Source organism: Eutrigla gurnardus (genome assembly GCF_963514095.1).
Source record: "Eutrigla gurnardus genome assembly, chromosome: 16".
Taxonomy (NCBI): domain Eukaryota; kingdom Metazoa; phylum Chordata; class Actinopteri; order Perciformes; family Triglidae; genus Eutrigla; species Eutrigla gurnardus.
The window spans coordinates 12,710,456-12,723,110 of NC_139927.1; the positions used below are offsets into that span (position 1 = coordinate 12,710,456).

The following is a 12,655-nucleotide window of genomic DNA, read 5'->3' on the forward strand; positions in this document are numbered from 1 at the left end:
TTATAGTCATAGTACATTGCAAACAGGAAATGTATGAATAATTTGGTGCAGTTTTAATGGTGCCAATTTGCAGACAATGTACACAAATGGTGGGCAAACACCAGGGCTGAAAGGAGATTACACACAGAACCTGCTGATCCCCGTTCCAGCAGACCATTTCATGAGCTTTCACACCAACTTGCTCTCCTAATGGCTTTCCTTTCTCCTAAACTCAAAGTAAAGCTGAGGCTGATGGCAAAATTAAAATCTTGCCTCATCGGTGGTGTTCCATTAAATATTCAGGGCATCAAAAAAGTGATTTAATTCAACCTGAATGTCGAGACCAAATGTCACGGCAATCCAGCTATTAGTTGTTGAGCCATTTCACTCAAAACGACCAAACATCAACCTCTTTGTGGCGTTCAAGGAAAACTCAGGATATCGCCAAATCATGAGGCACACATGAGATTTCACTGGATAGATGGATGTAGTCGTCTCCACACTTCTATATACGGACATGCAGCGCAACAGCTGTGAGTCCAAAACAAAGGTAAGCCAGTGCAGCAGACGCCACCAAGACAGTCTGCCAACAAGTTAGCAATCAAATGTTGAGTGGCAGCCCGTTTTCAATAAAGGTCCTTCATCTCAGAAACGGTTGCCACTGGCGATAAACTGCCGTTTCCATGGTTACCGTAGAGTTTTCTGATGGAGTGTGACGAGTGGCTTCATTTGAACGGCAAACATTCACTTCATTTATTGTTGACAGAGAGAGAGAGGGTGGGGGGGGGCTGGACAGATAGAGAGAAAAGGAGAAAAAAGGAGAGTTTATTGGAAAGAGGGAGATTTTCTCTGAACCACTGAATCGTGAGATTACAATGAGTAGTGTGGGACACACACACACACACACACACACACACACACACACACACACACACACATACTCACCATATCTAGACACCATACGCATAAACTATACAAACACAGTACACATGCTACACAAGAACACACAAAACCCACACTACAGGGGATTACACGGCGGTTAAGGGAAAGGTACACACACACACACACACACACACACACACACTAAACATTCTGCCCATAAATGCACAGCCTTTTTTGTGTGATTGTACAACTATTAGCTGTTTTTTTAAATACTGCTGCAACTTATAAAGTAAAAATCTTTAAGGAACTGAAATTAGATGAAAGCACTGATATGATGGGAAAAAACGACCATGAGGATGACTCTGCTCTTATAGTAGAGAGAAGTTTTGCCTTGGCAGATTTGCCTATGTCATGTATTCTATGTCATAAAAAATACTACCTGAAACATTCCAGTATCACTTCCAAGCCAATTGCCAATGAGAAGCGAGTTGTATATAAATGTTTGGAATTCTATTTGTTTTGAAATCAGCAATTTCCCATCCCATGTGTGACTGCCTCTATATTATGCAGCCATTACCAGTGTGTCCACATTATTCACACAATATCAGAATATCAGCACTGCTGGACTACAGCTACTGAGAGACAGAGAGGGAGAGAGGGAGAGGGAGGGGGAGGGAGGGAGGGAGAGAGAGATCCGGGCTCCTGCAGACGAATCTATCTTTAAATCAGTCTACTCAACCACAACCCACAGTCAATAATAAAACCCGCATATTATTCAAGTGATATTGAGATATGAACACATAAAGTGGGAGACAGAGAGAATGAGAAAGAAAGGGTGAGATTTTCTCCAGAAGGGCTCTCTGCTGTCTGTATCATATTTGATTTATTACTGACGGAGTGCCAACTTTACATTGGAAATTATTGAGCCATTGGTAAGAAATCAACAAGATTGATCGTCTCACTATCACTAGTATCAGGGTCGGGGTCTTCTTTTTGAAAGGGGGGGGGGGTTACAATGCGAGGCGTCAGCACTAACCACTGCACCACTGTGCCTCCCGCATCAGATTCAGCTGAGGAGTAAAGAGTCTTGCCTATTAAAAAGCAGATAGCACTCAGACTCATGTAGAACTCTTATACATATTCAAGTGAGTGTGTTTTTGCCAAACATACGGCCTGACATGTATTTGGAAATTAAAATACATCTAGTTATGTTGCAATCAAATATTTCTGTAAAAGGTGCCTTCATCGGGCAGTTTTTAGAGCTGCACAGATCCATCCTCATTAGTTAGAATATTTCACAATCCTCCCGTGCCCACAGATTAAATAAGGACGGTACATTTTCTGTAACAAGATAGCAGTCTCAGAAAGAAAAAAAAAACTTTTGAGTTAACTCCATTAGAAGGTGAGGAAAAGAGAAAAACACACACCCCTGCGAACTGAACACATTTTTAACACCAGTGTACACTTGTACAGCAAAACCCATGCCTTGGTTAGCCATGGTATGCAGCATGAACAGCTTCCATGGAATGGCTCCTCTGGGTTAATGCATAAAGATCAACATACTGTCATCACTGCTGTGTGTCCTAGTTGACGCTGAAGCCTGAGCAGACGGTGCTCCCCCTGGTGGATAAATCCAACACTGTGGAGACGAGGAGAGGAGTGAGCTTCCAGCACCCTGAGATTCTCGCCCATACAGAGCAGGTCACCTCGACTCTCTCTGAACCCTACTACTGGAAACTGCCGGAGCAGTTCAGAGGCTCTATGGTGAGAAAGCTCCCTGTTTGTTTTTATTTATTGCTTTAACTATATATATTTTGTGACACGTCAAATCGAGTCAAGTGTTCAAGGCGAAGAACTCTAAGTTGAGTGCCGTCTCATCATTTATTTAATAAACGATCCACGTCCTTCTTCAGATCACAGCATATGGCGGACAGTTAAAATACGCAGTGTACTATGAGTCCAGAGAGGAAACCGGTCCTTCCTCGTACGAGCCTCAGGTCATCATCAAGGGCGGTCCGAACCGCAACATCGTGATGACACACCACATACAGGGACTCCAGATCGGTCAGCTCACCCGCCACCAGATCGACATGACAGAGGTAGAGTAAGCCTCTGGAGCCAAACGGGATATTGAAAAATTTGAGTCACGAGATTCAAAAATAACTTCTTCTATTAAATACCAATAACAAAAATAATGGAGCTAAATAGAATATCGATTTTACTTATGTTTTATGAGCTCTGTTGGTCAATACAGTGTTAGATTGGTAATAGACTGCAGTGATAAAATGGTTTGTCTGTGTGTTTAATGTGTGTGTGTGTGTGTGTGTGTGTGTGTGTGTGTGTGTGTGTGTGTGTGTGTGTGTGTGTGTACAGCATGAGTGGAAGTACGCAGATGGCAGGTCCATGACTCGAGACGACTTCATGGATATTTTGTTCTATGTGGACTACATCCTAATTAAGGCATCACACGGCACCTTGATGAGACTCAGCCAGTAAGGCACACACACACACACACACACACACACACACACGTCCCCTATTAAATGTGACTTTTGACTGAATGAAGAATACACTGTGGAAAAAAACCTGTTTTCATTTGTATCTCATGATGTGACATCTCTCTCTCCCAGAATTTCTGAAATCAGTCTAACGGTGGCCGAGGAAGGCAGACCCACCAGAGAGAGCGAGAGAGCACATCAAGTAGAGAAGTGCGATTGTCCGATGGGATACTCCGGACTTTCCTGTGAGGTGAGCACACGACAAAACAAACGCACCCAAGACTGCACCCATGTGAAGACCTTACACCTGCAACAAGGTGCTCCTAAGAACTGTAATATCTTGTAGACAGTCAGTTGGCAGATATCTAGCATAGCGTTTTGAAGTTTCCCTATGTACTGTGATTTCTCTAAATAATTTAATTTTGAGGCACTTTCAGTAGCATACAAGTGCAAATCTGTTTTTAAAAAAAAAGAAGATTACCTTCAGAAGAATTGTATCTATGATTTCATATTTGCAACAGGCATCAAAACCAAAGTCTTCACTATAAAACTTGATAATGTCTTTTAATATGTCAGTAGCAACTAGGAGACATGCAAACAATCTCCACAATATAGCCGATGAATATTGAGTATTTGTAAAAATGTGCGTGATGAAATGTCTTCGACCATCCACCAGTTCAAAACTATAAAAACACTGTCTCTCTCTGCGCTCAGACCAATGCATGCTTCCCGTCTGCTGCCTTCAGAGTGTAAACATGGAGGTCACACACTGGTCTTTCAATAGCATCTCACAAGTTCCCAATTTACATTTAGTTCTGAGTTTTAAGCCTCTGCGACGCCTTTTTCCCCTTTTTTTTCCCGCTCCGCTAGGATTAAGCCTCACTGAGCGTCTCTTCCACTCGGTTGTGATTTTGTCAAAGCAATTGACTTTCAGCTGCGTCCGGCTCCTTCTCTTAAGCCACAGAAAGCATATAGCAGTGACTCAATCTTTAGTTTAATGAGGATTTTGTAGAGGCAGCTTATGATACGCAGAGGCAACAGTTCGCAGCAATTCTGCTGGATGGCGGCGCCCGAGAGTCGTTTAGCCATTGTGTTAATCTCAAAGGAACACATGAGTTGCCAGCAAACTTTTAACTGGGTTTCTCAACCTCTGATTCACTTTGTCTGCTACTTGAAGTGCAGAGGAGCAGACATCTATTTTGCCGGGGAAAAGAAATGGCCGTCTATATAATTTAGAAGCTACAGATACTGTTGAAAAACTGCCAAATAGGGAGCGGTAGCTAAACTTGAAATGTTCAGGTCGTAGAGGTCTTGGCTGACAGATGGCCATTCTATTTGTAGCTGCCGTCGTTGTTAATAAAGTATATTTAAACGGGCGTTTAGCGCTAGCAGAGGGAACAGATGGCTCTTTAAATGGACTCCATTAATTATTACTGAACAGGAGAGAGAGTTACCTTGCACGTGTGTGTGTGTGTGTGTGTGTGTGTGTGTGTGTGTGTGTGTGTGTGTGTGTGTGTGTGTGTGTGTGTGTGTGTGTGTGCGCGCAAGGGTGGGTGCAAGGGTGGGTGCATGCGTGTGTTTAAAAGTAATTGAAGGGAATAACTCTTACTTGTGTGTGTGTGTGTGTGTGTGTGTTTGTGTGTGAAAGAGAGAGTGGTCAACAGTTGCCTTGAGAAATAACAATTAGGGATAATTATGTGGGTATATATATAAATTAAGTAGTATTAATATATAATGCAGTAATGCAGGATTACTGTGGGAACTGTATTTTACAGTTTTATGATTTCAAAACTGTGAAAAAAAAAATCTTTAAACAATAAATCTCTGCCTTCATGACCCGTCTCATTCTCCACCTGTCTGTCTCTCTCTCTGTATGCAGGAGTGTGCTGCAGGTTTCTACCGTCTTCGTGCCGGTTCCCTGGCATCTGCTCCAGCGTCCAGACTGCCAACCGCTACCGGCATGGGCAGCTGTGTTCAGTGCCAGTGCAGTGGGCACTCTTCCACCTGTGACCCCGAGACATCCATATGTCAGGTAAGTGTGTGTGTGTGTGTGTGTGTGTGCTGCCACTGGAGACCCTCCTACAGCCATATGCCAGGTAGCTTCTGGAGAGAGAGTGAGGTGCGAGAGAGAGAGAACAGAGAGTGTGTGTGTATGTGGAATGTCAGGTACTGTAATTAGCCCTGCAATAATTAATGACCCTGGGCTCATTCATATTTTGTGTAATTTCCTCTCCTCTGGCTCTGACCCAAGGCTACATCTTTACTTTTGAAAACGGTAAACGGTAAAAGATCTTCATATCAAAAGACCTATAATTAGAATACATTCAGGCAAAGAATTCTGACCCTTCCAGTTTAACGTGAAGCGCATTCCAGCGTGAAGGTAAATACTGCCACTGATCTGCACATTCCACCCGTGGCAATCATTTCTCTCAAATTGGTGTGATTTGATTTTCCGGGGCACATCTTAAAGGTGCTAAATCACAGCTTCCGAGCATTAGTGTGATAACTATTCACTGTAAAGTTATAGTGGATTAATGTCCTGAGCAGAGAATGATAATCTGAGGTTTTTTTTAATAGCTGGTCCGGCTGTGTGCATGTTAGCACCGTTAGCTGCTGGCCGCCGGCTCAGCCGTTTACCATGCTGTTTGATTGAGGAGAATCCCTCAATCACATATATGATGATTTTAGAATTAGGATTTTAGAATTCCTTAGAGTGCCAAGATCTAAAATGCCTTCATGTGTGTTTGAAGATATTTTGCCTGCATGTCTTCCATGAATCCTACTGGTGGCTTGTGAGATATAAACGTGTTGGTCACTTCCAGTCCCTTTTATTAATCTGCTCCGTCTCCATCTGAAGACTCACGGAGCAGCTGGTCACATGCTGCTGACAGGTCATCGCACAAACCCTGGCAGACTCCGAGAATGTCACTGTTTTGACAGGATTTTAGGTCCATGGAGAAAACTGTTCATATTGACTTTATAAGGAGCCATTTAATTATCTTCTCCACCAGCGCACTGATAAACCAGTAAGATAAGTAGGTTTAAGAACAAACAAACTCCGTAAGATTTCTCATGGAGCCTTTTCAGTAAATTGATCTTCTTCTTGCACATAATGTTTATAGTATTTCTCTGGAAGAAATGGAACACGGCAGGCCGCGCAAGTGGCTCACCTTCTTTCATTTCATAATTGCGCCGCGTTTTAGTTTCCTTTTTTTTTTTTTTTGGAATGTGAAGTTGTATACCAATATTACCTCCAAGCATCAAATGCAGCTCAATTATTTGTGAAAAGCTTGGAGTGCCGGATTTGCTGTTTGTCTGAGTGGGACTCTCAGATTACTGACTGAAGAGCAAAAACGGGACAACTAAAAGGGTCAGCAATTAGGCAAAGTGTTTTTCCCTTAATCTTCACTCTGATTTGATTTAATTTGGAAGCGTGACTGGCTTAATGGAACATTTTCTTCCACTAATAATAATAAGAAGAACGGAAGAGGAAGAGTTCAGCCATAAAAAACATGCCTCGTGTTCACAGCTTGAATCTTATTCTTAAATAAATGTCATTCAGTTTGAAGGTATGGATTTAAACTTTAACTCTTAAACTATCATGAATCATAAGATCATCTGAAATAGTTGTGTTCTTGCTTCCCCTCCACTGTTCTCTTCTTTCTAATTACTTTAATTGTTTCCTAATAATATTTGTTTGTTTATCCTTCCTTTTCTTCTTCTACTCCTCCCTCTTCTCATCCTCCCATCCCCTGAAGTCTCTTCCCTCTTATCCTCAATTATGTACCTTGTCAACCTTTGTCTCCTTTCATCACACCGCCATTCTCTCCGTCTTTTCCCTCGTCTCATTTTTCTCTGCCCCAATATTCCCCTGCGCCCCCCCTCCCCCCACCCTCCTCTCTCTCTCTCTTTCTCACCTCTCTCTAATGTCTCTAGTTTTTGCCAATTTGTTTCTCTCCCGTTTTACTTCGCCCCTACGCCTCCTCGTGTGTTTGATTCCTGCCTCCCAGCTATTTTCTCCCTCGCCCATTTCCATCTCGCTCTCCATAACAGGCGTCATTAGCATTTTCGAACCGAGCAGGCTAAATTGAAAATGCTAAACGAGTTTGTTTCTGTGGTAATTAGTGGTAACGAGGAACACAGGAAGTTAATGGAAACGACTTGCCTCGTTAGAAGGCGACTTCCTGTTGCACTGATTGAAGTTCCCCATTTTCAACAAACGAGGCGAACACACAAGGCTGAACCCCCCGGGGGATATCAAGAGGAGAGGGAGATCTCCGTGTTTGTGTACAGTATGTTATGTTTTTGTGTGTGTTTACATTTGTGTGTACTGGTTAGCGTGTGTTTTTGTGAAACTGTACCGTGTATTTATACAAATACGTCATCGTATCTGTCAGAATACAAATGTCCTATAGCAAAGCACAGGCAAGAATCAGTTGAAAACAAACATCTCTACACATTTGGATATATTGTATTTATGGTTGTGCGTGTGATTGCACCCTGGTGGCTATCGTCGTAACAACAGGTGAGCGAAGTCCTGCAGAGTAAATGAGTATTCCAGACGGCTTGCTCTTGAGGAGGGAAGCTTAATAAACTCTCTGACGTGTGAGATCACACCTGTCAGCTAACAGCTAGCCTGCCGCTGCCGTGCACGCTCTCACAGCGCCTCATCATGCAGGAGTGGGACTGAGCCCCCCCCTCAAACCATTTATTACTGTGTGCGGACGGCTGAGTTTCCCATCAGTGTGTATGTGTGAGGGCCTTACAGTGGCTACGAAGCTGCGGGTGGTGAAAGGGAGAGAGTAATGAGTACCCCGCTGCTCCGGCAGCGCTGCAGAAGCGACTGCGATGATACTGGGTATTTCTCAGTGACGGATCCAGATGTGTGAATATGTATTCATGTAAAAACAGCATCTGTTTTTTCCCCTGTAAAATAAGAAAAAACACCTCCTAGTTGTTTTCATTTGAAAAAAAAAGGAATCGAAGCGGATGCAGCTCCTGACCTTCCTGTCGACATGATGTCAACCGTTCCTCTAACTGTCTCTGAGTTTACGACTCACAGCAAAGCACACCGGTGATCACAAGTGCTGCTATTATCCAATTTTTAAATTTTTTTATACTTGTCATGTAGTCAGAATCACCGAACGGTGCCAGGATAATTATCTCGCTCGCCAAAAAACGAGCCACCCCCATGCCACTCCGTCAGTAATCAAGGAGGGGATGATGGGTAACCCCCGTCTGTCGTCTTTTCAATTAATCATTGATCATTAATCAGTGTGTGTGTGTGTGTGTGTGTGTGTGTATATGTGTGTGTGTGTGTGTGTGTGTGTGTGTGTAGAACTGTCAAGACAACACGGAGGGTGATCGGTGTGAACGCTGCGCTCCGGGATTCTACGGTGTGGTCCAAGGTTTCCATGACGATTGTAAACCTTGCGCCTGTCCCCTCGCCAACCCTGAGAACAAGTACACTTTTCTGTGTTTATTCATATGGGCTTTTTTTGGCAGGATTCTTAATTCTTAACATATATGTTGTTATTAATAAGATGTTGATCATTTTGTTCACTGGAAGTCTTTTCAAGTCTTTTCTGTGTGTAGTTTCAGTCCAACCTGTGTGACGGAGGGATTCAATGACTACCAATGTACCAGCTGTCCTGAGGGATATGAGGGCAAATACTGTGAGAGGTAAAAAAACAACATAATCCTCCTATAGTAACTGAAACCAAGCTAAGCTAAGAAATAACTACATTTGAATATCTGACATGGAATGAATCACACGCACAAGACAAGTCATTTCCTATGACAGTATAAGTATTTTTTTGAAGCTGTGTAATAGAAGGATGATATTACACGCTTTCCCCTTTTCCCATAATCCCACTGTCCAGGTGTGCTACTGGTTACCATGGTAACCCACGGACGCCCGGCGGCCACTGCGAGGAGTGTAAGTGTTCTCCTTGGGGGGCGCTGCCCGGACCGTGTGACCCTGTCTCGGGCCAATGCCGTTGCAGGGGCGGGGCCACGGGGACGACGTGTGACCAGTGCATGGAGAGGCATGTGTGTGGACCAGCTGGCATCATCTGTAAGACTAACACACAGTTTTTTTATTTAAGCTGCTGCTGGTGCTTCATTCAGGGTATTTGTGGTATAGTCCTTATTTTAAAGGACCAGTGTGTAGGATTTAACACACTGGTCCTTCAAAGTTATGAAACAACCGTTGCAGATGGTCGGAAATATGAGAACATGAATCTTAGTGCCTGTGATTTAAGCAGATTAATAGTAGAAGCTGAAATCATGATGATGGCCTCTTTGACTTTGAAGCTATAGCACAAAAGGACACCGGAACTTATCTGTGGAGCAAAAAGTGCACAAGTCTGAAAGTGTCTTTAGGTCACTGAAACATACAGCCATCCGCATTCTTCTCTTCTCTTCTATTATTTCTAGTGACACATCGCTCAGCATTGTTGTGATTTTTTAGCTTTATTTGGCAATGAAATGCAAATGAGCAGTTCTCCGATTGCCATGGGAGACAGGGGACCGTGACAGAAGTCAGATTCAAGTCATTTAGAAAATAATTTCAATGTCATTTGGAGCTAATTTAAACTTAATACGACCATAATGGCAGGGCCAATTTTGTGCCATTAGCATGCCTTGAGCCAAGAGAATATTGAAGAAAAGGTTGTAAGACAGAGGCTGATGTGAAATTGCTGCTGTCAGGTCACAGAGGAAATTGCTCGCTCAGGTCTTTATGCTTACAGACACAAAGCGTGTGTTCATAAATTGGCACTGTGAGTGCTGCATTGCACCTTGACACCGAACCAGTCGCCTCTACGTCCAGACCGTAATCACATGTCTTGATGGTTTACACAGAGTGCTGCAATCAGACTGTTCCCTTGTCGAAGATTGAATGCGCTCGCTGTTTTCCATCAGACGCACCCAAACTCACAGTAGCCACAATGCAAAGTAACTTGGAGCACAATAATAAACAAGGAAGTGGCACGATAGCAATCATAACACCAAAAACAATCTGCAGAAAGCAAAGTAAAAGAGATGCCCGAGCTGCGGCAAACTATTTCTATATAAAGGAAAACCAAATGTTCATGAGCTGTAAGTTACTGTCTAAGGAACAGTGTTTGTGTGTGTGTGCGTTTGTAGTTCCAGTGTGAAGCATGAATATACTAAACATAAAAAAATCCTATACATTCACTGGAGTTTACTCCTAGCCTTCATGGGTCTTCAAGCTTTATGGATCTAATAATACATTATATCAATCTTTACATTTTATATACTGTGAAGTAAATATGTGTGGTGACTCTGTTATGTATAAGAGTTATGTGGCCACCATTCTAGCAGATTCAGATTACAAACTCACATCCTGGAGGTGAAATATTAAAAGATTTGCAGTTAGTCGACCGATGTTTGTGTTTTCCATCCACACGCATTTCTTGCAGTAAGAATAATGATTAAAAAAAACCAAAGATGAAGATTTTCATTGAAAATTAAGTCTTTTAATGAGGTTACACGATGGTGACAGAGCCCATGCAAAAATCACGAGCGCACAAACAGAGACACACATGCAATAACCCTCATTGCCATAGAGGGCGCCAGAGAGAACAAAATGGACATATTCAAGATTGTGGATTTAATTCAAGTTCACCTCGGAAGTAAAGCCATTTATTAACACCTATATAATGTTACCCAAAGCTAACCTCCACTTTGTTTTTCTAGTTAAATGTTGGACATGTTGTGACACGTGGCTCACTCCAGCATCTAAAAGCCACCAGCACTGCATGAAAAGTCGGATTTTCGTCCCTGTAAACGCCCGGAAATCTCCCTAATTTTCGGGAGTTAAAGACAATTTACAGGCTGCGAACGCCGCGTTCGTTTGTGCCGAAAATTGTCGAAAACGGACCACAGCGAAGGCTCTAATTAGCATATGAATAGCAGCGAAACCGCGCCTGGCCAGAGATGGCTTGAATATCCTCACTCAGGATTGGATGAAACCACTAGCAGAGGGCTTATGGTGTCATTAAGATGACTTATTTGTCATCTTTATCTTTTCATTCTCCAAGCAAACTTTAAAGTATCCAAACGTGCACAACGTGTGAACTCCTCAGAAGCAGAGTCAACCAACCAGCCCAACAGAGCACAGTCATGGACTTGCTTGTGTGTGCAGTGCAGTACAGGATGTTTGCACGCTGTCTGGACGTTGGTGATTAGAATCCTTCTCAGGAATTCTTGAATGGCTCGGATTTGACAAACAACTATTCACTCCAACACTCCACTTAGTATACACCCGCTGTACCTGGCGGTCTGTTTGGGTGAACGCATGTGACTGCATGGATGCTTCGGTTGTATTTGTGTGCTCTGGTCTTGTCAGAGATTTATAGAGTAGAAAAAACAGTGTTTTTGTTTTATTTAATTCATCTTTGATTTCCCTTGTCAGAAGTTTTAATTTCAGCAATAAATCAGCCTCGGGCTACAGAGAAATTCACGCACGCACAACCAAGAGAAATACTGGCATCTGAGTGAATTCCCCCCGGTGTCTGTGCGTTAGTTTGTGTGTTTTTAGCCTGCAGTGTGTGCTCATAATAGGTTCCTTTGCCTCTCTGTGCTGAATTTCATGCATCGGCGGCCCTGTCTTTCTGATGCCAGACCCACTTAAACACAAAAACATGCAGTCACTACAATCACACTGATGTGTTTACAGACTCCCAAATAAGTCAGAAAAACACACACTCTGTAGTTAAAAAAGACACATACATGACTTTCTTCGTGTCAGCATGTACTCACAAAGTCTCATTACACTGTAGCCGAGTCTAACTGTGTTTATTTGTTTCTTTAGCATGTGATGATGAGTGCTCGGGGCTGTTGATCAGTGATATGGACCGCCTGTATCGCATCATCGTTGACGTCAGCCTGACCACACCCCTCCCACCACCTTATAAGGTGTTGAACCGCTTCGAGAACATGACGGAGGAACTCAAGGTAAAATCTGTCTCTGCCAGAAATATATATTATATATATTTTCAAATATGTTTTAACTAATGTCCTAGCGACCTCATTACTTCGTCATTTTTTTAGGCGATCAATAAAGCCCACCCTGCTTTATCTTTATTTACTCTAAATTGGACCATAATTAACTAAATTAATATCGTGCTGTATTGAAGAAGGCTTGAAATTAGCGATAGCGAGACCATAAACTAACATTACAATGTTAACCGAGGTAATAAACTAAGTGAAAATTCGCCCCCTGCTGGCCTTTAACAACAATGTAAGTTAGGTTGACACCTGGTTGTAGA

At 42.7% G+C, this 12,655-nt stretch overlaps 1 protein-coding gene across 3 annotated transcripts in view; it reads left to right on the forward strand.

Annotated features, from left to right (window-relative positions):
* Positions 1 to 12,655, forward strand: part of lama2 (laminin, alpha 2) — a 152,526-nt gene that overhangs the window by 93,834 nt on the left and 46,037 nt on the right. For all 3 annotated transcript variants that reach the window (XM_084030945.1, XM_084030946.1, XM_084030947.1), the window contains 9 exons: positions 2,449 to 2,625; positions 2,775 to 2,960; positions 3,235 to 3,353; positions 3,492 to 3,609; positions 5,239 to 5,391; positions 8,698 to 8,822; positions 8,955 to 9,041; positions 9,242 to 9,435; positions 12,199 to 12,341. In XM_084030945.1, the coding sequence (XP_083887071.1) occupies positions 2,449 to 2,625; positions 2,775 to 2,960; positions 3,235 to 3,353; positions 3,492 to 3,609; positions 5,239 to 5,391; positions 8,698 to 8,822; positions 8,955 to 9,041; positions 9,242 to 9,435; positions 12,199 to 12,341 (1,302 nt within the window). The remainder of the gene's footprint in view (positions 1 to 2,448; positions 2,626 to 2,774; positions 2,961 to 3,234; positions 3,354 to 3,491; positions 3,610 to 5,238; positions 5,392 to 8,697; positions 8,823 to 8,954; positions 9,042 to 9,241; positions 9,436 to 12,198; positions 12,342 to 12,655) is intronic.